Here is a 26,192-nt window from a genome sequence, read left to right as displayed (position 1 = left end):
CGGCCCCCTGTACATTCATGCAGTGGGCTCGCACTGCCCAACAGCCATCGCCAGGCTGTTGGGACGGTGGATTAATACCCTCGCGTGATGTCTCGGTGTTCCTGCATCCCCTCCTCCCCTCGGGGCCGAAGCTTTATCACCTCATATCTTCTTGCATGCGCTATAACTAGGATTTGAAAACCATGCCCAACCCACTAGGCGCCGCATCCTTGAACCCATTCTTGTAATACAACTTTCGCCCAGCTTCATCTGCGAACAAAGAAATGTAGGGTTTTCCATCTGACGGAGCCCCCTGGCTGATTCGCTGGAGGAGAGCCTTCAAAATCACGTCGCCAAGCCCTTTCCTTTGGTGTTCAGGGTGGACAGCTATGTCTGCGATATGGAAATACCAGCCGCCATCCCCAATCACGCGTCCCATCCCGATCGGCCGTGGGTCGCCATTTGTCGCGTCGGAGGTTATATAACAACCATACCAGCTTCCCGTAGCAACAGCGGCCGCCTGGGACGGTGTTTTTACCGATAGTCCGGCGGCTGAACGAAGATGCAAATACTCGGGAACCGAAGGGTAGCCGGAGTGAAGTGTGTACCCCGAAGGGAGACGCGGATCACTGTGAGAACTCATTTTGAAGAAGTAGGAATAGGAACGCTAGGATAACAGGAAAGCTGGCTGCACAATGTCTAGGAAATCCCTCCGCGTCCCCCGCGGGGGAAAGTCACACTTGTGGCTTATATTCTGGCTCGTGACACAGATCCAAAGGTGGGTCGATCAAACTCCATTATTTGGCTTTCAATTATCGCTAATCACCCTTACACCAGGGCTAAAAGAATCGTCGCTATGGACATCAATTCGTCTTTTTCGTTTCTTTTTCGTTTCTTCTTCGTTTCTCAAAAGCAATTTCTCTTCGGGGTATCTTCGCTCAGACTCTATGCATAGATAAACTATGCATCTACTCAGGAATCTCGAGGACGTAGCGACCGGCGATCTTGCCTTGCTCTGTATTGCACCTATTAGCATATGGTCGATATCAAGTAATCGGAACATCTGAAACGTACCCATGAGCTTGAACACCTCAGGCAGCTCCTTCAGAGGAACAGTCTTGAAAGGAGCCTTGATCAAGCCACGCGCGTAGAAGTCAATGGCCTCAACACCATCCTGACGGTTACCGACATAGCTGCCCTTAATGGTGACCATCTTAACAACAGTTTCAAAAACAGGGGCCTTGAGGAACGCATGGGCAGGAAGACCAATGGCAACAATAGTACCACGAGAGCGAGCATATTCGACAGCCTGCTGGAAAGGCTTCTCAGAGACAGCAAGCAGGAGCACGGCGTGGGCACCCAGGCCGTCAGGAGTAGCAGCCTTGACATCAGCAACAAGATCGGTAGACTTGGTGAAGTCAACGTAGGCCTGGACAGTATATTAATTAGCATGAGCCCCCAAAGTAAACCAAGGGAATAGAAAAGCCTACCTCTGCGCCAAGCTGCTCACACATAGCCTTCTTCTCCTCGCCACCATCAATAGCAATAACACGCAAGCCCATAGCCTTAGCATACTGCTGCGCAAGCGAGCCAAGACCACCACCAGCACCAACAATAGCAACCGTCTGACCAGGGCGTGCACCGGACTCCTTGAGACCCTTGTAGACAGTAATACCAGCACACAGTATAGGCGCAATAGCATCAAGCGGGACCTCCTTAGGCAGCTTGGACACATGCGCCGCCTTGCCAATCGCGTACTGCTGGAAGGTACCGTCAACCGTATATCCGGACAGCTGGGCATCGGGACACAAGGGCTCGTCGGAGGTCTTGCAGAACTCGCATGCGAGACAGGATCCGTTCAGCCATTTGATGCCTGCGTGATCGCCGATTTCGATCCCCTGTGCGAGAGAGCCCTTTGCGACGACGATGCCGGCGCCTTCGTGGCCGCCGACTAGGTTCTGCTTCAAGGTGAGGGGCCAGTCGCCGTTCATGGCGTGCAGGTCAGTGTGGCAGACGCCGGTGTATTTCATCTTCACGAGGACTTCGTCCGGGCCGGGCTTGGGGACGGGAATTTGTTTGTACACGGGTGGTCCGCCTTTCTTTTCGATGACTTGCGCCCACTGGGTCTCAGGGATTGGGGACATCTTGGTTGGAGTATGAGTATGTGAGGGTAAGAGGTAAGAGGTAAAAGGTAAAAGGTAAGAATAGGTAGAGGTATGTGAGGGTAAGAGTAGATTAAAAGTATTAAGTGGGATGTGGTAAGTAGTAAAGTGATAGACAGCGTAGCACAGGGAAATATGTTGAGAAGCGGCTGTCTTCTTATAGTAGCCAAGCGCATTGCCTGATCAGAGTATCGGCTGCTTCAACCATGAGATCATTCAAATCAATCCGGTTCTTCGGTAAGTTTATGGTATCTGTGTCATTGCCACAAAAGAGTCTTGGAATACCTTGGAATAGCTACTGGGTATTACCTACATATGTATGTATCCACTTCTGCTCCCCGTTTGCGGTATACACCGGGATACAGTGCAGACCCCGGTATTGTCTAGACATCTACTCCGTAGACCTTTGCTAACTGTGTTGGACATACTGGTAGTCTACCTCCATCGCTACAACTTCTTGATAGATATCCTGGGAAATCGAAGGGCTTGACCCCTCTCCATCTCGGCTTATATGCATCTTGGAAACATGAACCCACTCAAATGCAACACCCCTTATTTGGATAAAAGAAGAACTGCAATTGGAATCAGGCATGGATGATCAGGAAAATTAGGAAGATCATGACAATAGCAAAATATGTTATTTAGGTAAGAGGCAATTGTACCATTCCACGGTTATGTCCACGTTGTCCATATATGAGTGCAGGACGTCATCAAGTTGAGGATCAGGCCATGGCGGGGTAGGGGTAGGGTGCTTGGGGGATTTGGGTATTTGGATATTTGGATCACGGTGAATGTTAGAACTATCAGTTAATTAGCTAACTAGTTATTATACAAGTGCCTTGAAATTAATATCCAGATGTTGTATATCCTACATAACTAGTTCCCTCGGGTCTGTGTGGGGGAAATCTCCATCCGAGATCAGGGAATTGACATGAGGCTATGTATCCTCTAGATCTCTTGAAATTGATCATTTCTAAGGTTGGATACAATAGATAACTATGGATAACTATATGGATGTGTATGTATCAAGTAGTTACATTCCAACGGGAAGCTTAGAGTTATAAGCTGATAGAATGTTTATAGATTTGCCCAATTTAGTAATGTTAGTGATGCATATAGGAGATATTATCAATATATGACTTAATCCAAGCTCTAAAATATGAAAATACAACAGGCAGGTTATAACCCCGTTGAATCTAATTTTGGAACTCCAGGGCTGTCTATGTAAGAAAGGTGGATAAGGCGATCTCACACGATAAACTCGGATCAACAGATTTCGAGTAAAATCGGAAGTGGAAACAAGGACTCGCTAAATATCTTCGATTCCAGAACTTAAAACTCGGAATATTAGAGAACATTTGAAAACATTTAGAAAAGAAAAAAAAACCTCGCATATTGATGATGTTCGTCCTCACCACCTCTGTGCTTCACGGGGTGCTTGTATGGACTCTTGAGTGAGATCGGGGCACAACCTTGGAATTATCGACCAGCTAGAAAAGGAAAATGATATAGAACAACATGAAACAATTGAAATAGTCAGCTTGAACAGAAAAAATCACCTATTTCCACTATAAACAGCCAGTTCGGATCTAACCCCCGGGATGCCGGAGTTGAAATACCCCAGACGAGGAAGAGATTCACGAGAAATGCCAATATCTTCGTCAACTTTCTCCCCTTTTTACCTTTACGGCTTGTCTTTTCCCCCTCCCGACTTCAACTTTCTTTTTCAGTAATTCCCCCATTCCCTCATTCCCCCCATCTCTCTCCCTACTCATCCTCATCCATCGCCCCTGCATCAGCTCGCCTAGGCCCGCGCATTCTCTTTCTTGGGCTCCACGGAAACTTCCCTTCTTCCTGCATCTTCCCACCACAAACGAATCCATCCCTCCATCAGGTATTTATGTCTTGCTTTCTTCCTCCATCTTTCTCTTTCATCCCTCTTCACTCCGAAACTGTTCCTACCTGAAACCAACTGACGCCGCGTCACTAGACCAGAACCCCCTTGACAGGTGTCTCTGAGTAGGCGTCTTGGACTCTTCTTCCTCAATTCCCCCCACACCTTAGCTCGACCCGAGTTACCAACCTTCGACGCGCTCGACCCGTAACCGGGGACCGCGGCCATCATGACGGGCCCTCCGCCATACAACGCCCAGTCCCCGACTCAGCAGCAGCGGTATCCGGCCTACACCTCTCCGAATAAGAACCACCCGTATTACCCAAGCAATGAACAACCGCAACCGCCGCAGCAATACCACCAGCACCCTCCACAGACTCCACCCGCATTTGGCCCATCCTCCGTCGCGCGAAGCCCGCACTTTTCGCACGCGTCCCCGATGCCCTCTACGTTGCCGCCGCCCTTGAATGGGAGTGCGCCACCTCACCCGTCTCACTCGGAGTCTTCGCAATACCAGGGACATTCGTCAGGTTCTCAGCTACCACTTCCGCGCCCTTACTCCAGCTCCGTGATCACGGGCAACGGTGCCTCGCCGTATGGCTCTGCGACACCCCATGGCCATCCGCCCAGCCGCCCAGAAGGTCATTCGCAATCTCCTACCAGGGAGTCCGAATCCCCATATCGGATGCGAAGCAATGGTGCTGGATATGGACCTCCGATGATGCGGGAGCCGAGACCGGTCTCGCCGCAGGAAGCCGTAGGCATTACCCGGACTCCCTCAGTATCTTATGATTTACTAACCCATTCTTGCCTCGCAGAAGCCCGCCCGAGCCGCAGATCCCATGTCGTTCGCCAGTATTCTTTCAGGCCCGTCGGACGAGCAGCCTGCGAGAAAGCCATCACCTCTCCCGGCCCCCATCCCCGCCCACGCGCCGCATCCTCCCCCTATCTTCACACACCGGCACCTGGATCACAGCTCTACGCCTGTAGCTATTCATCACAAACACGAGCACCGATTGGACTTTGAGAAACGCATCGATGGCCCGAGACCACTACAGCCCACCAATGGGTTCGTCAAGCCCGATGCGGAATCCCCTGCGCCCATTCCTCGTGCACCGCTTCGAAAACCCTTCCCTCCCGGTGTAGACCTGGAGCAGGTCAACCGGGCTGCGGCTGAGATCGATCACGCCGAGAAGAGCGATGTTGAAGATCCTGGCTTCGACGCGGAACAGGAACGGTATCGGGAGAAAGGCTACAAACGGTCGGTGGAAAGCAGCCGTGCGGAGGAAGTGCGACGAAAGGTAGGTTGACTAAAATTCGTTTTATGTCTACCCAATCGCTCATACTAACATATGCCCAGCGTCGCCGCAACGAGTTCCTTATCGATCTAGGTAGATCCTTCGAAAGACAAGCCATTCTTGGCACCGAAAGATTCCGAGTGCTCAACGAGGGTGCTGTCATGGCCGAAGTTCAACAAAAGGAGATCCAGGATGAAAAGGAACGGAAGAAGGACATGCAGCGCAAACGCCGTCGTGAGAACACTGTGCGCCAAGAAATGCAAAAGCAGGCAGAGGCTGAGCGCAAGGCAAGCAAGGCCCAGGAACCTGGAGAAAGGGCCAAGTTCCTGCGTGAAGCCGAGCGGGCTCAGAAGAAAATTCGCACCACCAAGCGCGCTCTGGAGGGCGGTGATGGCCAGGATGAGCTTGGTGAGGTCACCCCGCTTGCTCCCAATCTCGAAGGTGGGACGACGAGTCAATTCCATATCGGCCGTTCCTCGCCCAGCCGACGCAGGTCAGGTCGCGCCGGTCCTGTCACTCGTCCCAAGAAATCCAAGGAGCAGAAGCAGGCCGAAAAGGATCTCGCCGAGGCAGCTTGGAATGCTGGGTTGGACGACGACCTGTATCTCACCCCAAGCACGAAGAAGGATGTTCGACGTTCAAAGGAGGGTACTCCCATGTCGCAGCTACACTACGACAGCAAGGGTTACAACCAGATCTACGAGCAGATCTGGCGCGATATCGCGCGCAAGGATATTCCAAAGGTGTACCGCATCAAAACCACCTCCCTCTCCACCCGCCAGGAGAACTTGCGCAAGACGGCTCAGCTGGCCAGCAAGCAGTCACGCAAGTGGCAAGAGCGCACGAACAAGAGCACCAAGGATACTCAAGCCCGTGCCAAGCGGACGATGCGTGAAATGATGTCCTTCTGGAAGCGCAACGAGCGTGAGGAACGCGACTTGCGCCGTGTGGCTGAGAAGCAAGAGCTTGAATCAGCCAAGAAGGCAGAGGCGGACCGCGAAGCCAACCGACAGAAGCGCAAGCTCAACTTCCTTATCTCGCAAACAGAACTGTACTCTCACTTCATCGGGCGCAAGATCAAGACCGACGAAGCTCAAGGAGACAGCGCTGTTGCTGCAACCGGGGAGACTGTTCAGCCAGGCAAGCCCAACGCCCACACAGTCAATCTTCCAGACAGTGTAGCCAACCCCAACGCCAAGACCACTGCGTTCGAGGATCTCGATTTCGATGCTGAAGATGAAACCGTGCTGCAACAAGCTGCCATGGCTAATGCGCAAAATGCTGTGCAGGAAGCCCAGGATCGTGCCCGTGCTTTCAACAACCAAGGAGAGGGTGATAATATGGCTGCGTTTGACGACGGAGAGATGAACTTCCAGAACCCAACTAGTCTGGGTGACATTGAGATCTCACAGCCGGCCATGTTGAATGCTCAGCTGAAAGAGTACCAGCTTAAGGGTCTTAACTGGCTTGTCAACTTGTATGAGCAGGGCATCAACGGTATCCTGGCAGATGAGATGGGTCTCGGTAAGACCATCCAGTCCATTTCTGTTATGGCTTACTTGGCTGAGGTGCATAACATCTGGGGTCCTTTCCTGGTCATTGCGCCAGCATCCACACTGCACAACTGGCAGCAGGAGATTACAAGGTTCGTCCCGAATATCAAGGTGCTTCCCTATTGGGGTAATGCCAAGGACCGCAAGATCCTGCGAAAGTTCTGGGATCGCAAGCACATCACCTACAACCGTGACTCGGAATTCCACGTCCTAGTCACCTCGTACCAGCTTGTCGTTCTTGACGCGCAGTACTTCCAGAAGGTGAAGTGGCAGTACATGATTCTCGACGAAGCTCAAGCTATCAAGTCCTCTTCAAGTTCGCGATGGAAGAATCTGCTGGGATTCAGTTGCCGCAATCGTCTTCTGTTGACGGGTACGCCAATTCAAAACAACATGCAAGAACTATGGGCCCTGCTTCACTTTATTATGCCAACTCTGTTCGACTCCCACGACGAGTTCAGCGAGTGGTTCTCCAAGGACATCGAGTCGCACGCCCAGAGTAACACCAAGCTCAACGAGGATCAACTTAAGCGTCTTCACATGATCTTGAAGCCTTTCATGTTGCGTCGTGTCAAGAAGAACGTACAACAAGAACTCGGAGACAAGGTTGAGAAGGACATCTTCTGCGACTTGACATACCGCCAACGTGCCTTGTACTCCAATCTGCGTAACCGTGTCAGCATAATCGACCTCATCGAAAAGGCTACTACAGGCGACGATACTGACAGTAGCACACTGATGAACTTGGTTATGCAATTCCGCAAAGTCTGTAACCACCCCGATCTCTTCGAACGTGCCGAAACAAAATCTCCCTTCTCTGCTGCATCCTTCGCGGAAACAGCTTCCTTCGTTCGTGAAGGAAACTTTGTCGATGTTCGCTATTCGACTCAGAACTTGATCGAATACCCGTTGCCACGCCTATTGTGCAGCTCTACAGGGCGACTTGATCTTCCTGGTTCTGATAATCCCCGCGTGGGCTTCCAAACCAAGTACCTATCTCAGCTGATGAACGTCTGGACACCGGAAAACATTCAGAAGAGCGCACGTGACAATGGTGCGTTCTCTTTCTTGCGTTTTGTCGACACTTCTGCAGGAGAAGCAAGCGAGATGGCACAACTTGGTGTGTACGAGCGCGCAGAGCGTCGTCGCAGCAAGCCAAACAGGCTTTCTGCCTTGGATGTCATCTATGATGAGAGTGACGATCCAAAGAACTCCGTGCTATCCCATTCGATGTTCAATATTGTCGATCGTAATGATCGCCAGGCTGTTCGAGATATTGCCGTTGAGGGCCGAATGAAGGATCTTATGACTGTTTCACGCGCGTCATTCGAAGACCAAGGCCTTCACCTAATTGAGCCTTGTTCTGGTCCTAAAGCTTCAGCGCCCCCAATCACCATGTCCTCTTCCGGCCAACAGGTGCTACGGGAATCCCACCAGGCTTTGTTCAATCCGTCTGTCAGGCAAGCACTGTCTGGACACTGCAGCAGGGAACTTGAGGAGCAGATCCTCGCCAAGAAGCTCGATCCTGCGCCTTACTCTCACGCTCCTATGCTGCCGCCACCGGTCTCACTCAAGGGCCGCTACAGCCACATCGAGGTACCATCGATGCGTCGTTTCGTGACAGATTCAGGAAAACTGGCCAAATTGGACCAGCTGCTGCGGGAGCTCAAGCCCGGTGGCCACCGCGTGCTCCTCTACTTCCAGATGACACGCATGATCGATCTAATGGAAGAGTACTTGACATACCGGAACTTCAAGTACTGCCGACTGGACGGAAGTACCAAGCTGGAAGACCGCCGCGACACTGTCGCAGACTTCCAGTCCAACCCGGAGATCTTCGTCTTCTTGCTATCCACCCGTGCCGGTGGTCTTGGTATCAACCTGACGGCAGCCGACACTGTCATCTTCTACGACTCCGATTGGAATCCTACCATCGATTCCCAGGCCATGGATCGTGCCCATCGTTTGGGCCAAACTCGCCAGGTCACTGTCTACCGTCTCATCACCCGCGGCACCATCGAAGAACGCATCCGCAAGCGTGCCTTGCAGAAAGAAGAGGTGCAGCGTGTTGTCATTACTGGCGGTGCTTCTGGCGGTGTCGACTTCAATACCCGTGCTCGCGAGAACCGCACCAAGGACATTGCCCTGTGGCTTGCTGATGACGACGAGGCTGAACTCATTGAGCAAAAGGAGAAGGAAGCCATCGAACGCGGTGAGACCCTTGGCGCTAAGGGTGGGAAAAAGGCCGCAGCTCAGAAACGCAAGCGGGATCTTACGCTGGATGACATGTATCATGAAGGTGAGAACACCCAATTCCATTGCTGTGATTGACATCCATACTAATCGATTACCTAGGCGAGGGTAACTTTGACGACGCTAGCGCCAAACCCTCAGGGGCTGCTACTCCCGCCGAGGAGCCTGTCGAGACATCTTCGGCAACGCCTGCAAAGCGCGGGCGCGGCCGTGGTCCCGGCAAAGGCACGTCGAAACGAGCAAAGACAACAAAAGAGCGTCTCCGTCTGATCGACGGTGACGGCGGCCTCGATTAATTTAAGCCAATGACGGTCGATTAATGCAACTCGGGACGGCGTTGAATGCTTCTTCTCTTTCTTATTTTCTTGTGTCGATTGGTTATTCCCATTCCCTCATTGTCTTCCACCTTCCCTTTTCCCCTTTCCTTTTTCTTCTTATCTTCTCAAATGGCAGATATATGAACTGCTCTGTATTACCATACAAAACCTTGAATATGTTCTGGAACGGCGATGTGGGCTCAGTATGAACATTTCCCAAAGTCTGGCGGCTGAGAGTGGTGGATGCAATGATGAAAAGATGTTTTTCTTTCCTCCCCTACGATAGACTTGATCCTGGCTTTGGCTTGTGATTCATGGGTGGTTGTGGTGGTCTCAGTGTGAACTTGTTGTGATTTGTTCGTTCTTTTTTCCCTTCCATTCTACATTGTTTTTTCCTTTTTCCCATCTTTTTTCTATTTTGGCTTTCTGACTCGCTTGTTTGTTCAATGTTCAAAAAGGGCGCTCGTGTTTAAGTTTGGTTATGAGTGTCAATGTATTGGTTTGATGGACTCTTATGCCCTTGGTTTTGGCTTGTCATTGAAATCGTAGGATTAGATGTCATTGTAGTCAGGTGTAGTGTGCCTCTAGGGTTATGAATGGTGATGGGTGGTGGTGATGGTGAAGTTAGCGTTTATATGTTTCGAAGGTAGTATTTGTACTCAGCTTGCCAGCCTTGTCTATCAATCCCTTAGAGCTCATACATATGTACCAGAGATAAGGAAGTTACGTATATATGGTGGTCTTGCACGATGTCCCTTTCCTCTCGTCCCTCAAACATCAACTACTATAGCCTCCACCTCCGAGTCAATCTACTTTCTCAAACCACACCATGCACGGCGCTTACAATAGAATTACTAGTACTGAAAAACCAAGTCAAGAATACTCGTCATTTCATTTCCTGTCATGTCTCATCTCCACGGGAATCCGGCGTCTCGAGAGCAATAGCGATACTGGCATGTCCTTTTGTGGTTTTCGAACTCATCGTCAGGAATTTTGCTCGTATGGCAGGCCACATGCAAGTGTGTAAATGGCACGTGTCAAGGTGCTGGGCCTTCTCTGTCACTGGCAGATTATCTTCTTTGCACCTGTGACACTTCCAAAGTCCTATATACTCCAAAATCCTATATATATACCAAGCCGGCCTCGGTCGTAACTCGGTATAATCTCGGAACTGGTGGTGGTGGATCGAGAACTTTATCCGTGCATAATCCACAGTGTTCTGTCGACTTGGTACCGGGGCCAGTACGAGAAGACATAGTCGGGGTCTTCTCGCAAGGCTCTTTCACGTATCGCTGAACTAATCGGGGAATCGGAAATGCGTTCTCTTGTCTTGTCTTCCCATACTCCGCTCGACGACAAAGGTATTGGGCAAGAATGGAGTGGCCGATGGCGCTCAGCTTCGCCTGTTCGTCCTGCGGGACATGGAAGGGTCAATACTGATGTGTGGCCATTGGATCTACTCTAGCTCACGAACTGCGGAGTCCTTCTTTTTCTTCCGGATGGAGTTGTGGTTGGCTGTGTCTTTGTGCGGGACCTTACTTGGATGGGGGGTCCTTGTCGTGGTATAGGTAGATGGGTCAGTGGGGATGAGATGAGAATTTGAAAGTGGAAGGCTGGCTTACCCAGTCACGCACTCTGCAGTGTCTGGTTTCCGGACACGATTTCGGGAGTGCTGGATGCATGCTCTCCTATGAATCTTGTTGTCGAGGCGTTCTGTTTACATCCTCTGATATGACTTGCCACCAACCGAAGAGTTCCACTCCAGGTATTTTAAAGGTGTATTCACGCCCCCTGCATCTAACACTTCGGCTGCTGCTGATGAGATGAGTATCTTCTTATGAGATTTGCGAGGCTGCAGAGCGGATAGAGGCTAGGTTAGTTAAAAGAATGTAAGCAGAGTCCCAGTGATTGAGGGATATTGATCTCTTCAGTAATAAAGAAAGAAGGAATAGGAGTGATGGTGTATATAGAAGTGTAGAAAGGGGACAGTTCAATCACCTCGTATAATGTTTTTCGCATCATCAACGACCGGCCAATCTCTCCCCACTGAACCTCTGGGTTGAATGCTTGGTGTTGGTCATGGGTGCAGTAGATCAGAGCGGCGCTGTAACGAAGATTTTTCCGCACTGCTGAGAACTCTATCTGCATGACTAGATGGTAGAGCTCAATTCCCCATTCGAGGAAGATATCTATGCTCCCATTTTCCTGTAATCAGTCAGATATGTTCCACAAGATCAGCAATTGCCGTTGACAGGTAGGACGTACTTCAGTATACGTTTCGATCATTTTGGCAATTTGGGCTCAAGTGTAGCCTGGTATCTGTTGGGTCCAATCCCCCTGTCTGTACGCTTTTCTTAAAACAGCCATGGACCTTCCAATCTCTGCCCGCTGCAGCTCGGGGTTCGAAGCTCGGGGTTGATCATAAGTATATAGACCGGATCAGGGCGGCGTATTTCCCTATTGTCATTTCATGGTTGAGCGTGGTTTTTGGGGACGATGCATCCCCCCTTGGCATTTGCCAGGGAAAACTCCATGGCTGTCTTAATGTTGTCAGACTGTTGAATCGTAGATCTTTGACGTTCCGATAGCATATGGCGCCCCGCAGACAATATCAGCCATGTCAATGGTGTCCCTATATATTTGGTTTGCCTGCACCTTGATAAAGGTTAGTTCTGTCCTGCCTGTGACAATGGGGACTTCAGTGAAATAAAGTGATAGGGATAGATGACTGAGGTAGAAGTGAGAGAAGAGTGAAGGGAATATCCATGTCATGAACTCATTGATGAAGCCGATAGAAGGTGCGAGTGTGTGAAAAGATCCTTGCCACCTTCCATTTGAGAGTGAGATATTCCTTTCTTACCTAGTTGTCACCTTACTTCTGACCACATCGTCCTTGGCCTCTTTGTCGCTGTGGCTGTCCTTTCAACGGGTTATATAAAAATTGATAGCTCAGGTCTCTTTAGGCGTTGCCAGATGATGATGAAGAAGAAGAAGAAGATGTGTATCATCTTCTAAGAAGTTCATGGGTTTTATATACCCCGGCAAACAAGGCAACAGCAACGGCAAAGGAAAGAGAAGTGAATGAAAGAAGAAAGAGGAGCAAACGCAGGTCTGAGAAACCAGACAATCGGATGTGCATCTCTTTCCTTTCTATTCTCTCCTCTCTTCCTTTTTAACCTTCTCACTTAGCTTTGACGTATCCTTACCTCAACGATTCATTATTATTATTTCTCATTGAACTCTTGCATTTTCTTCTTATGTTCCCTGCCTTTAACATCTCCCGATAGCCCAATGGTCAGCTTTTCCCATAGATATATATTTGGTGATCTCAATTTCCTTGTATGAACTTTGAAAGTATATTTGCTCTTGCAATGCCATTTTATGCTAGTAACCTATATTGTACTGTCCATCTGTCACCATTATTGGTAACAACATTTACAGACGTTGATAAGTGATCCTAAATAGAATGAATATCTCGATCAAAGAAAAGTCACCGCGTGGGAAAAATGCTTGATACTTTAAAGCATGATAGTTTCTTGCATGATATTACAATTCATTTTCACTGAAGTTACGCCCAATGTCGATGATCCAGTCGTACACATGTCCTTCGACCTTCCGGAATCATTTTTCCACCTAAGTGACGAATCAGACAACGACTTCTCCGAAAGTGATGAAACTGACATCAAGAGCGAACCCGAGAAAGCATTGACGGCTCTGTGACTCGAGCGATCTCGGCTAACGAAATTCACCGACGTCTTGGACATGCTGGAAAATCGAAAATCAAGGCTACCATGACAAAATGCAGTTTTTGTCGATCCGCATGACGTGGTCGAAAAGGAAGAATTCACCTGCAAACCCTGCGAACTTGGAAAGTCAAAGAAACAAATTTCGAGGACTCCCCAGAAGAGACACAGTCTACTCGGAGTCAAATTTCAAATGAAACCGATTGGACACGGTGTCCCAGGTAAATTAGTCTTTCTGAAACCGATTCTACTCACAAGACCAACCCCACTACGATACACAACGAATTCACATCCGGATGACCCAGCAAGTAGACTTATCATGCTGGCGGACATAGAACCTGGAGATGGAACGGACAAATTCCACCGGTTAGAAACCGATTCGGATGTCGCGCCCCCGAAGATGAACCGTACTGTGGATCTGATGGAAAGAATTTGGTACCAGGAGTCAAGATCTTTGCCTCGTCGGTGGTTCCCAAAAAGAGAATTGAGCGAGAGATAATGATAGGTGTTAAAATTGCAATTCATCTAGGAATTCCTACACCAAGAGCAATTGTTAGCTTAATTTAACCCAAATATCCAAAATCAAAATTCAAGCAGTACCTATAGAGGCGATTCTACATTTGTATAAGATGGGAGATTTTGACCAACCCACCTCTTATATTGGGAAAGTACTGTCGCCTTGCTGCAAGCTAGCAACATGAGAACTCTAGCGAGCCTAGCGAAAATGCAGAAAAATTGCCCTCAACTATAAGATTGATATTGTAGGTCCACATCGACGAGTGGAGTGTTGATTCTGTTATAGGAAAGGATCTACCACAAATTGTAGTGCTAACGTCCACAAGTATAAAAGCACCTACTGTAACTAGATCCTTTTTTAGTTTATTGGGAAACAATATTAATTGACAGCAAGTCTAGACGAGATGTTGAACCCAATATGGATAATATCGCAGCTTGAATGGCCCCATAAATACGCACTTCCGCTTGCAGCGTATTCTAATTTTGATCGTATATTGGTGGGTTGCTTATTAGATTGTTGACAGGCTCACACGTCTTTCGACTACCGAGGTAGACTAATATAATTTACGATAATATAGTCAAACCCCGTAAAAATCGAAGGATTGGAGAGCAAACGGCGTCTAAAGTGGCGAGGGATCTGCCCGGCATTTAGGGTTGTGTGTGTCATTTTGCATTATATAATCGTATATTTTTACCTACCTAGGTACTACCTAGATACTACATAGATCATAGAGAGGACGATAACGGGGTTTGACTGTAACTCAACATGCCGTCCTCCCGCAAGTGGCAAAGCCCGGTAGTGAGGCACATCGGGAAGGAACATCCGTGGTTACCTCGGGATTTGCCCAGGAGCCAATCAGAGGGCTTTGTATGTAAGCCGGCCAGATCAGTCAGCAGCCCCCAATCGATTTTCCTTCTGATTCCGCCGGATTTTGATATGTTAACTCATACAATCTCCTGAATTCAAGGGGATTTCTGTTCTTGGTTTCTTTTTTCCGTCTACCTTTGGCTCAATTCAACTATGGAGGCTCTTTTGCAACAGTCTCGCTCTATGTGCCCTTTCCTCAAGCGCACATCCCCCACCACCCTCCGCACTCTGTCAACCGCTACTCGTCCCAGCACCAGCCCCGGAGGTGGAACCATGTCCAACCTGCAAGTTCTGGGTCGCCGCTGCCCAGTCATGAGCAAGGCTCTGGCTGTGCAGAGTGCCCGTCTTAGTGGCACCAAGCGCTTCACCTCGCGCGCCGCCGGAGTCGCTGGAATCCAGCCTCTGCGGGTTCCGACTGGCAAGCGGGCGTTGCACACCACCGGTGGTCACCCCGCCAGTCTCGCCTCTGGAGGATACGAGAAGAACGAGCGAGGTAAATTGAGTTCGTGAGGCTTGGAATTTGAGCTGTTCCTAATCTGACTACAGGAAACCCTAACTTGGCCAATCCGCTCCGCTCGTCCCCTACCGCCGCTGGCGCCGGCACCGCAGTCCGCGGTCCCCGCCCGGAAGCCCCAACCAACGAAAAGTTCAACTACGATGGTTTCTATAACGTGGAATTGGAGAAGAAGCACAAGGACAAGTCCTACCGCTACTTCAACAACATCAACCGTCTCGCCAAGGAGTTCCCTCGGGCCCACACTGCCTCTGCTGAGGAGCGTGTGACTGTCTGGTGCTCAAATGACTACCTCGGCATGGGTCGTAACCCCCAGGTCTTGGACTCCATGCACAAGACTTTGGACACCTACGGAGCCGGTGCAGGTGGTACTCGAAATATCTCGGGTCATAACCAGCATGCTGTCGCCCTGGAGGATACTCTTGCCAAATTGCATGGCAAGGAGGCCGCATTGGTCTTCAGCTCCTGCTACGTGGCTAACGATGCGACCCTCGCAACACTGGGCAGTAAGATGCCCGATTGTGTCATCCTCTCGGACAGCCTCAACCATGCCTCGATGATTCAGGGTATTCGCCACTCTGGCGCGAAGAAGATGGTCTTCAAGCACAATGATATGGAAGACCTTGAAGCCAAATTGGCCTCATTGCCACTTGGTACCCCCAAGATTATTGCCTTTGAATCTGTCTACAGTATGTGCGGATCAATTGCGCCCATTGAAAAGATTTGTGATCTCTCCGACAAATACGGTGCCATTACTTTCTTGGATGAGGTCCATGCCGTAGGAATGTACGGCCCACACGGAGCTGGAGTTGCTGAGCATCTTGATTATGATGCGTACGCATCGCAAGATACAGCTTCCCCTCAAAGCACCAAGGGCACAGTCCAGGACCGAATTGACATTATCACCGGTACCTTGGGCAAGGCCTACGGCTGTGTCGGTGGATATATCGCAGGCTCGGCAGCCATGGTGGACACCATCCGCTCCCTTGCCCCCGGCTTCATCTTCACGACTTCACTCCCACCAGCAACCATGGCTGGTGCCGATGCCGCCATCCAGTACCAGTCCCAGCAACCCCGGGACCGAATCCTCCAACAACTCCACACCCGTGCAGTCAAGACCGCCCTCAGTGATTTGGATATTCCCGTCATCCCCAACCCCTCACACATCGTCCCCCTCCTGGTCGGTGATGCCGAGCTGGCCAAGCAGGCTTCCGACAAACTTCTCGAGGAACACGGCATCTACGTGCAGGCCATCAACTACCCCACCGTTCCCCGCGGCGAGGAGCGTCTGCGCATCACCCCAACCCCAGGCCACGTGAAGCCCCTGCGCGAGCACCTCGTGCAGGCCGTGCAGACCGTTTGGAACGACCTAGGCCTCAAGCGCACCAGCGATTGGAAGAGCCAAGGCGGTTTCGTTGGCGTTGGCGTTGAAGGCGCCGAGGCCGCCAACCTGCCCATCTGGGAGGACGCCCAGCTGGGACTTCAGGCCGGCGAGACCCTCGAGGGCGCTGTTGCTCGTGAGTTCAACGACGTGGCTGCCCAGGCCACCGTGCCACTTATGAAGGCTGCTACCCCTCTGACCGAGAAGGCTTACTCGGGAATGAACTCCACCCCCGTTGGTGTGGTCGCCTAGAGCAGACGAGCCCCGTCTTTTATACGCTTCTCGGTTTTTGGGGTAATTCTAGTCGCATTATTCCCGTCCATTCATTTACTATAATATTGTGTCGTGCGGACATACCTTAACATATGCATCCGTCTTCAATCATACCATCCCACATATTCGTGTCATATCTCCTGTCTGCTTTTGTTTAAATGATGTAGTCATCTTCCGGCTTGCATTGGCCGTGAATTGCGCTTTTGTCTGTTGATGTATGCCATTGATTTGGTTGGCATGACCAAGACTATTGTCGGATATACTACTTGTATTTACATCGACTGGGTGTCATTTATTGGGCTCAAGTGGACCGGGTTGGAATGAACAGAGTTGAAGTGGTATTTTGTTCTTGTATTTCATTTAGGCTTCGGCTTTGGCAGTATTGTAGGTGTTTATCAGTAAGAAATGGTCTGCCATTGATAAGACCTTTTTCGTTTATATTTAGGGCATGGATATATACATCCTGCTTTCGATCTGCACAACCTCCACTCTACATATGTAGTTGCAAAGAAGCTATTTCAAATGGTTATTCCAAATGGCATACCAATGGTAATTGCAGCTATGATGAAAACTAGATAAAAACTGGTTGAGAAACTGGGTGAATCAATTTAGCTCCTGCTATAGTATGATCGATATATGCCAATAGTGACTTACCTTTGCTAGCAATTCGTATAAATCCTATGTAACCATCAGACAGAGAGGCTAGTTTACACAAAATCAAAATCAAAGAAAGAAACGACCAAGTAAATACCTTTGGCTATGTAACAATGTCTCATTGATATAGAAACAGATAAAAGTAACATTTTTGAAACACACAAAGCGCCATATATCCCAAGGAAGCCTAACAACTCAAGACCCCCAAACCCGAAATCAACCCTACTTCCGACCACCACGGCTAACCTTCGGGAACTCAACAGGCACACGCAAGCGAGCAACACGACGCGCATGCGCCTCTGCACGTCCACCCTTAATATTCCACTTGGCGAACTCCGTCTCACGCGGCTTATCAATACGACAACCAAGCTCACGGAAGTACTGGTGAATAGTATTCGGATCAAGACGCAGATCATCACGGAGATCAGAAGGATCCGTCGCAAGCTCATTGGACGCATTACCACCAAGCGAGCTCGATCCACCGTCGCGCGCCGGCTGGGGCGGGATATGCAGCGAGAGCGCACAGATGGTCGTGTGCAGGAGGGTGAAGTCGTTCTTTGAGACGTATCCGCCGCTGGGCGCGAATCGACGACGAACAGCATCGATAACAGACTCCGGGAGCAGATCTGTGGCAGCGGGCTCGGGTGCGGCGCCGGGCTTGGGCTTCGTGACAGCGGAGCCGGTGGTGTTTGAGAGGATGCGACGGAGGTCTTCGCGGGGTGGGAGACGTTTGCTGCCTGGGCCGCCGCCCTTGGCGTTTGCGCCTGCGTTTTTCAGTGAGCGGCCGAATTCGATCAGCAGCTGGATGAAGCGAAGGACTTGGAGGTGGGTTGTGTTGTCGGAGTTGACGACGGCGCCGACGCGGTTTGATACGTAGCGCGAGACGGTTGTCACGCCCAGACCGGCTTCCACTTGCGACTTCCACTCGTCCACGCCGTTTAGTGCGCTGAGGGTTGCGTGGCTACCTGGGACAAGGGTCTCGATTGTGTAGACGTCGGACGGGTGCGAGACGGCGAGGTTCGGGGTCGGGAGGGGCTTCGCCGCTTGCACTTCGGCTTGCATGGCGAGGGTCTTGGCGAGGCCGGAGGCTGTGTTTGCGGGGAGCGAGGAGATGAGCGCTGCGCCGGCTTGGGGGACGGCGCCGGCGGGCGCGTTGGAGAGCTGGGCGTTCTCGGCCATGGATTGCACGGCCTTGCGGGATTGTTTGGTTCCGAAGGTGTTGGTTAGGGCTGTGCGTTGGGCGCGCATGGTGTTCTGGTGATGTTTGTTAGTTGAATGCCGACGTATGGAATTGCGGATCGGAAGACATACCATCTCTTCGTCTGAGTCTTCACCGGACTTGCGGCTTCTCACTGCTCCTCGCAGTGTCGCTCGCCGCACCTCCACGACCTTCCATGTCTTGTGCTCTGGGTCGATGACTGCGACGTAGTGCTTCACTTGCGAGTCGGTATCGTCTCCTGTGCCTTCACGGCCGACGAAGTCCAGCTTAGCGTGGTCCGAGGACTGGAGGAGCATCTCTGAAGAGACGATGCCCGGGTTCCGAGTCGATGCCGCAGACTTGGAGACATTGGCGCGGCTTTTGATATATGGGTTCCAGCGGAGGGATTTCGAGCTTTGGAGACCGGGTGTGTCGGCTATAACCCAAGAATTCAATTAGATCTTGTTCACAGTTTGGATAAAAAGCCTTCAACTCACCAATTACCGGTGCCAGCTCGCTCTTATCTTCAACAACGCTGGCGGCCAGTGCGGGCAGCTGGTGCAGCGCAGGCTTTTTGCTTGGACGGTCATTGTCCGATGAGCGTTTGCGCTTCTGATCTGTTTTATTGGACGGCATTATGGCGTTAAAAACGAGAAACAAAAGATCGTAGCTCTCGAGAATCGGCTTTACCGCGGTGAAATAAAATGTCTGGACTTGTCTGGCAGAAAATTTTACGAGCGGAGACCAGGCAGGCGGTGAGACCACGGCTTTCCGCACAAAGCAATATTGACGTACATGAAGGTACATGAAGCGTCAAGGTGATCTCGATGGCGATATACAGAGCTACGAACATTTGAAGACAGCCACTGAAGTGGTAGTTGTGCTCCAGGTTACAGGGTTACATTTACAATGAAGAAAAAAATGTTGCACTCATCAAGTCATCGATTCATCTGCAGTAGCTAAACCAAGACCTCCGAGTTATTCCATGGATTTTTGATAAACTCCCGGAAGAAACCTCTCCACAACTTTTGACCAGCCCGAAGAAAGGCCGTAAAGATAATGAGAATTGACCAGTCATCCCAATGCCGTGCTCAAAGACCGATGGGTTGCACCGGCCCTCCAACATCCACCTAAACACAGGAGCCCCTCCGAGTAATAACCATGCATGACATCAGATCGTAGACGTAAATGAATCCGAGGTGTTGGAATGTGGGTAGACTGTTGTTGTAACAGCGGATTCCGTCAATTCGATCTGCGATTTCTTCTGAAGATAGGTCGGAAATCTTGTCCGTGCAGGTAACTCGTTGGAATGAGGGGCGTGTCACGAAGAAACGAAAGTCGCAACGTCGCGTCGTCAATTGTCGTGTTCAGCGTTTAAACATGAGCTCCGGCAAGGAGAGCTGAGATGGAGGGGGCGAGTAGTTTATTTGCTGGATTGTGAATTAGCATTTCGGTTCGTCGATTGAGAAGCTCAATGGCCTTTCGCAAGACCATCGGCGCACAATGGAGAGTGACTTACGATCTGGCACGCATCTTTCTGCGCTTGCGCTTGAGACGGCGAGTGCGCTTCTTTCTCCACTTAGCTCTCATCTTCAAACTGTTGACTGGTTAGTGCATTGCTCTCGAGAAGATCTCAAGCTTTGGGAAAGCTACTCACGATTTCGAGGATGAAACAGAGATAGTAGAAAGAAAGATGAAGTGAGGGCGGCCCGAGACGCATTTACGTACGGTGCGGCTGACTCAGCCGCCCTCGCTTAGGCCCCACACGTGACACCCCAAGCTTCCATCTGTGACGACACATGACTATGCCAGATTAGGAAATTTGATAGGGTTTCACTCCATAGATGTTAGGCTCGCAAACCATTTGAGAATAATTTATGTCACATACAAAGTACGAGTGGGGATTGTAGGGTAATGACGTTAGTTCAATTCAACATCCACGAGAAGAGCAATGCCATTACTATTATTGAATAGCTATCATGTATCATATAGCTCCAAAATAGTACCAGTGAGACTTTTGATGCCAATGTTTCTGCTTTGGTATAGCCAGCAGTATGCTCATTAATGAAATATACCAAAATCTTCAGCACTCATGGAGCTTCGCAAAATCCGCAAGACGAGATCCACAAAAGTAAAATGAGAAAAGGTCTGTCATACCAAAGGATCTATGCAATCTGGAGATTTTCTCAGTATGTGTATCGATATGTGGGAGCCAAGTCGCCGAGATATTCCTCTTCATCCTCGGGGATCGTAGCAGGGTCAACAGGGGCGCGGTCACGTTTCTTGTTCTCAAACCATAGGGCTGCCATGTAGGCCGCGCATGCCAGAGCGGCGAGGCAAATGAACGAGAGGCAGATGATGTACCCGGTTCGGAAATCCGTGACTCCATTTTTTACGACAAAAGAATAAGTAGCGATGATTCCACCGATATTGCCGAAGCCAATCTGCCATGCGGTTCCCACGCTGCGTCTATGATGGCCACCCAAATTCATGGAGAACCAGCATACAATAACAGGCATGGCGCTGTAACAGCCACTGGTGAGCAGGAAAAGAGCGCCATATTGCGCACTAGTACTATTATGGATTGTCAAGAGCATGATAAATCCGACAAGGGCGACCGCCATTGGAATCAAGGTGAATACGAATCGGTGTCGCAGTCGGTCAGAGCAGAAGGCGACTACCATTGAGAAGCCGAATGATGCAGCCCAGGGAGGAATGGAGTACAGCTGGGTTTTGATCGCACTATAGCCGTAGGTCTTAATAATCGACGGCGCGAAGTATGCATATCCTGTATGAGAGTGAGCGATAACTCGGGAGTGTAATGGAAGAAGGAAGTGGTATACTTACCATAAGCTGGGACAATCAAGCCGAAGTACATAAAGCCTCCGATAAAGACCTTGTCTAGGGAAAGTCAGCGCGCTGCAATTGAATGCAAGAGGGACTATTCGGGCTATACTTACAGTCCTTGAACACACCCAGAACCTCGCGCTTGCCCAAGTGAACGTTGTGAGCAGCCTTACCGACATCCTTGGCCAACTTGGCACGCATGTATGTGCGCTCTTCCTCGTTCAGCCACTTAACATCCTCGGGGAAATCAGCGATGAAAAAGAACAGGATGATCGCGACCACACTGGTCAAAACGCCCTCAATAATGAACACCCAGCGCCAGCCACTGTAGCCGCACATGCCGTCCATCTTCGCGATTCCGCTGGCAAGGAGACCACCGAAAGCGCCGGCCAGGGAAGTGGAGCTAAAGAAGAAGCTGAAACGCTTTTGAGCCTCAGAGCGTGTGTACCACATGCCCAACAGATAGAAACCTGGCGATCACAATTAACACCTGTCTCAGGAGTTATTGCTTGGTATTTGCACTTACATCCAGGGAACATGCCTGTCTCAAAGACACCCAAAAAGAACCGAGTGGCCATCAGTCCACCCCAGTTCTGTACCAGACCCTGGAAGAGCAAGACCAAGCCAAACATGAACATGCATCCTGACACTAAATCCAAAGTATTAACAAGCTGCCCTTCCCAAAATTGCGCTTAATCGCACGGGGCGCAAAGGGACCAAAACACTTACGCCAGACATGAGGCTTCAACTTCTTGAGCAAAATGTTTGACGGAATCTCAAAGATAATATATGGAACGAAGAAAATCGTGAGCGCGGTGTTGTATTTTGTTCCACTGGTGATGTTCAAATCCTCCTTAAGTCCGAGAATAGCGGCATTGCTAATATTAACTCTGCAAGTCGATGAGTCAGATACAAGCAACGCCTGGTCACACAACAAAATAGTACGCTTACCGATCCAAAAATGCAAGCAAATACAAAATGCACAGACAGGGTAGAATGTGCCAATCGACCTTGGCTTGCAATTTGCGCGCGGTGGTAGTTGTGAGAGGAGGCAGATCGAAGTCCGTGTTGGAACTGGCCTGACTTTCGCCTTTGTCGATGGGATCTTGGGTATAAGTGGGCGATTCCTCTTCTGCGTGAGGATAGTACTAACGGTCAGCATGAGCTGGCAATGGTGCGCAAAAGGACGAAACAAAGAAATCCGGGGTACATGTTTAGGATCGAACATACCTGAGACACCCATGATGAGATGCAAATTGCGCTAGGATACTGCGCACCTACTTGGAAGGACAATAATAATGGGGAAGAGGGAAAGGAAGAGAAAAAAAGTTTGACTTTTTGGGGGTCAAGCTATGAAGCGCAGCTCGCCGATACAGGCAGGTTACCGAGGTGCTACGCTATATGCCGGCTCTCAAACGTGGGGTAACTTTCGGAGTTAAGGAGAGGGAAAGCAAGGCTGAAAGAGTCATAGAACAATCTTGGCGACTTAAGGGATTTCAATTACAAACGGTGAATCATCCCTTGAGATATCCCCGGTCGATCGAGGCCCGATCTCGGCCTATAGCGCGCCGATCTGCAACCCGAGTTTTTAATTATTGATTTTGCACATTTTAATTGCTTATATTGTATTTGTGATTCGCAGGACCTCGGGAATATCCATGGACATGTAGTTTTCCTCTTTTAAATCTTATTTTGCCCTTATTGGGAGAACTGTGTGCTTTGAATTCTATTATCCTTGTTTCCCCGCAAAATAGCCCAATCACGTGCTCAGTAAATAGGGGTCTCCGGTCCGATGGGATATCCACTTGGCTGGGAACCTTGGAAGTGCGGGGGTGTATCTTGGTTTCTGCTTATTTGGAGTATGTTATTGTTATTAGGTAGATTCAGTTAATCTATTTATGCTAAGATAGTAAATAGGAAAAAGTTTTGACTTTGATCTTCGACTTTAAATTATTCGTTATTAGTATCTAAATCTTAGCTTAAATAGCAGCTACAACATATATATATCAACCAAAACCCTTCCACATCAAGAAAAAGGAAATCTTTATGACTCCTTGGCCCACTGATTGCCACTCCACAATCCCCCCGTGGTCCATAGCCAATAGTCCCGGCCTTTGATCATCCACACAATGAGACTGGGCAACTGCCAGCCCATCGCGGCGCCTACCCCCTTACTCTTTCCAATTGGCACAAGCTGAGTTTCCCGAGTGTCCTCCTTGAACACACGATCGAGGCCAACGGCAGTTTCATCCTTCCCCTGCAATGAGCAAATCCCGTTTAATATTCGCACTTAGAGTGGGGACTGTATTCAAGATATTGTGCACGGCCGGACGCGCATGCGATCCCACATCACCAACCGCGTAGACTCGCGGACCAGCTTTATCCACACGTAGGGTGGACACGTTAGTCTCTATCCCGCCACTAGCCGTCAATAGGGACTCGTGGATAAAGCCGGTATTAGGCGCAGCGCCGGTAGCCGGGATATAAAGGTCAGCTTCGAGAGTTTTGCCGTCTGCCAAGGTCACCGTCGAATTGGTCGTCAGAGCACTCTCAGTGCCTGCACCAGGTGGTGAGACAGTTACAACGCGTGAGCCCTTGATCACCGTCACTCCGACCTGTGCGAGCAAGTCCTCAGCCTTCTTCGCGATCGCGGGTCGCAAGACGGGGAGGATCTTCGAGCCCGATGTCACAAGGGTAATGGGGACCTTGGGATTCTCCAGTTTAGAGCTGAACCAGCCAGCGCGACCGTTGAGATACTCGCCTAGCTCACCGGCCGTCTCTACACCGGCCGGACCTCCGCCCGCGATGACGATGTGTTTGGCGTTGGGCAGAGCTGCGCGGAAGGTATTCCAGGTAGCGCGCAGAGACTCAGAGTCGCCGTTTAGTCCTAGTAGGGGCGACGCGGTGGATGTACCGGTAGCGATGACAAGCGCATGGTATTCAATTTTCTCGGTAGCGCCGTCTTTAAGGCTCACAATGACATGGCGATCGTGCTGGTCGAGTTCCGTCGCGGTGCCTTGAATGAAACGGAATGTATCGTTCGGGTACTGCTCGAACTGCTTCGGTACACTGACGAAGAGCTTCTCCTGGGGGAACATGTCATCTGAGATCAATGCACGAGGACAGCCCGGGCGGCATATGGCCTGCGACGAGGTGCTGATGAGGATGACCTGATAGCTCGCTTTGTTGGGCAGCTGAGGGACGACATGTTTGAGAAGGTAGTGCGCGGTGGAAATGCCCCCATAGGAACCTCCTAGGATAACAAGATTCTTCTTGCTAGAATCTTGAGACATCGTGCTTAGGCGATAACTCTCACGAATTATGGAAGACCAATGGTCTAAGATGCAGGAAATCGAGGACTGGAGGACTAGGTTGAAGTATGACACGCATTATTTGTCCACATTACCAATCTGAATCTCACTCCCTCCAGGCTCCAGGACTCTGTCCCCTTCCATGGCGGCCTTTTTGGTTCTTTTGGCACATGGTTTTGAGGCGCACCATACCACCCCCTGATTGGCTCGGCTTACCCTTCATATCACCGGCTTACTATGTTATGTATCGTGATCTCGGATCAGATGAGAAGGGCAAAATCTCGGTAAAATAATTCGACATTCCTTTGATCTGGAAATCGAAACTTCATGCATGAATGGATGGTGGATGCCTTGAAGTTCGGGCTAGCAGTTCTCTAGTCGATAGCCGACCACCAAGCCCTGAGAGATATTCTCTTCCCACAATCAACTCTTCCCTCTCTCTGGCCTTTCGTCTGTTAGAATTAACACGTTTCTATCTAGGTAAGGAATTCTCAGGCATCCCGATGTGAAAAAAAAAACAAATGCAAATATTGTTGAGCAGTCACTCTACCTACAAAAGAATGCTGTCTCCGAGGGGGTAGGACACTGCGTGGCTCAGCTATCTCACACCCTGCATCTTGATATTGCAGTATTGTTCCAGTTCTGACTGGGAGCTCCCTTCAAATGCGGTCACTTAACTATCTACTTGCCCGCGATATTAGAGATAATATTATCCAGACTCGCTTTAATGCAGGTTTCTGGCTTCAGCCTGCTTCATATATCGACAGAAAAACTACCTTCTATACAGAATGGGTATACTTTACCTCTAATGATATATTATCTACGTCTTTGATAAGCGAGGTGATGTTCGCAAATCTCGTGCATCCCATCAACCAACATTCGTCACTGCACAGAACAATACTCGTTTCCTACTGGTCTGGAATAGTGTGCACATCTTAAGAGGTGGCTACAACTCTGCGGGCTGGTTACGACACAACGTCTCCAAGGCTCAGGGAGAGAGCCGGCCAAAGTGTGTCGTCCGTCCTTTCAGTTTGTTAGTGAATGCCACGTGGCATTTATCTCCAATTATCCTAAGTTGCATTGCCTAGAGGCTATGAGCCTCTGCTGGACCACTAGCAACCTCCTTCCTCTTTGGCCACTTGCCTCACTTGCGCAACGGGTGTAACGAATCACAAAGCAATTTCTTCAGAACCCGATCGTCAACTATGCAGAATCAGACAAAATGAATGACTACAAAATGTAGATGAGGGTGGCATTTCCAGGATCATCTAGAATGGGGTTTTACCGCCTAGATTTCCTCACTCAAACTCTCATTTTCAACGCTTTCTTCTCCTAATCTTCAGGTTTGATCGCCTCATCCTACCAGAAAGACAACGAGGAGACCCCGGATACTACGACAACATGGCTGTGGTCCGATGATACCGTCACTCG

General features: G+C 49.9%; 8 protein-coding genes across 8 annotated transcripts; 2 read left to right on the top strand and 6 right to left on the bottom strand.

Moving 5' to 3' along the window:
* Positions 1-166: 166 nt before the first annotated feature.
* N7471_007845 (GNAT family N-acetyltransferase) lies at positions 167-622 on the bottom strand (the record flags this gene model as incomplete). Its single annotated transcript, XM_057280564.1, has 1 exon — positions 167-622. One exon carries the CDS (start codon positions 620-622, stop codon positions 167-169), a length of 456 nt encoding a protein of 151 aa, XP_057134824.1.
* A 325-nt stretch (positions 623-947) lies between these two features.
* N7471_007844 (zinc-dependent alcohol dehydrogenase) lies at positions 948-2,123 on the bottom strand (the record flags this gene model as incomplete). Its single annotated transcript, XM_057280563.1, has 3 exons — positions 948-994; positions 1,054-1,408; positions 1,470-2,123. 3 exons carry the CDS (start codon positions 2,121-2,123, stop codon positions 948-950), a joined length of 1,056 nt encoding a protein of 351 aa, XP_057134823.1.
* A 2,141-nt stretch (positions 2,124-4,264) lies between these two features.
* On the top strand, positions 4,265-9,435 carry ino80 (chromatin-remodeling ATPase INO80; the record flags this gene model as incomplete). Its single annotated transcript, XM_057280562.1, has 4 exons — positions 4,265-4,792; positions 4,854-5,336; positions 5,396-9,185; positions 9,242-9,435. The coding sequence occupies 4 exons, from the start codon at positions 4,265-4,267 to the stop codon at positions 9,433-9,435; spliced, it is 4,995 nt and encodes a 1,664-aa protein (XP_057134822.1).
* Positions 9,436-11,173: 1,738 nt separating this feature from the next.
* On the bottom strand, positions 11,174-11,742 carry N7471_007842 (uncharacterized protein; the record flags this gene model as incomplete). Its single annotated transcript, XM_057280561.1, has 3 exons — positions 11,174-11,326; positions 11,455-11,661; positions 11,722-11,742. 3 exons carry the CDS (start codon positions 11,740-11,742, stop codon positions 11,174-11,176), a joined length of 381 nt encoding a protein of 126 aa, XP_057134821.1.
* A 2,912-nt stretch (positions 11,743-14,654) lies between these two features.
* hemA (5-aminolevulinic acid synthase HemA) lies at positions 14,655-17,092 on the top strand. The gene is made up of 2 exons (XM_057280560.1): positions 14,655-15,076; positions 15,130-17,092. Exons 1-2 carry the CDS (start codon positions 14,737-14,739, stop codon positions 16,728-16,730), a joined length of 1,941 nt encoding a protein of 646 aa, XP_057134820.1. The 5' UTR covers positions 14,655-14,736; the 3' UTR covers positions 16,731-17,092.
* Positions 17,093-17,627: 535 nt separating this feature from the next.
* N7471_007840 (DNA-directed RNA polymerase I subunit RPA49) lies at positions 17,628-19,239 on the bottom strand (the record flags this gene model as incomplete). Its single annotated transcript, XM_057280559.1, has 3 exons — positions 17,628-18,659; positions 18,717-19,039; positions 19,101-19,239. The coding sequence occupies 3 exons, from the start codon at positions 19,237-19,239 to the stop codon at positions 17,628-17,630; spliced, it is 1,494 nt and encodes a 497-aa protein (XP_057134819.1).
* Positions 19,240-20,789: 1,550 nt separating this feature from the next.
* On the bottom strand, positions 20,790-22,693 carry N7471_007839 (putative MFS transporter; the record flags this gene model as incomplete). Its single annotated transcript, XM_057280558.1, has 7 exons — positions 20,790-21,391; positions 21,451-21,504; positions 21,564-21,920; positions 21,977-22,099; positions 22,180-22,340; positions 22,402-22,582; positions 22,681-22,693. The coding sequence occupies 7 exons, from the start codon at positions 22,691-22,693 to the stop codon at positions 20,790-20,792; spliced, it is 1,491 nt and encodes a 496-aa protein (XP_057134818.1).
* Positions 22,694-23,696: 1,003 nt separating this feature from the next.
* On the bottom strand, positions 23,697-24,743 carry N7471_007838 (NAD(P)/FAD-dependent oxidoreductase; the record flags this gene model as incomplete). The annotated part of the gene is made up of 1 exon (XM_057280557.1): positions 23,697-24,743. One exon carries the CDS (start codon positions 24,741-24,743, stop codon positions 23,697-23,699), a length of 1,047 nt encoding a protein of 348 aa, XP_057134817.1.
* Positions 24,744-26,192: the final 1,449 nt, after the last annotated feature.

Source organism: Penicillium samsonianum (genome assembly GCF_028829775.1).
Source record: "Penicillium samsonianum strain IBT 33392 chromosome Unknown utg000004l_segment0_segment0, whole genome shotgun sequence".
NCBI lineage: Eukaryota > Fungi > Ascomycota > Eurotiomycetes > Eurotiales > Aspergillaceae > Penicillium > Penicillium samsonianum.
Note: the sequence above shows the minus strand (reverse complement) of the source record. Positions and strands in the feature narration are given on the sequence as shown.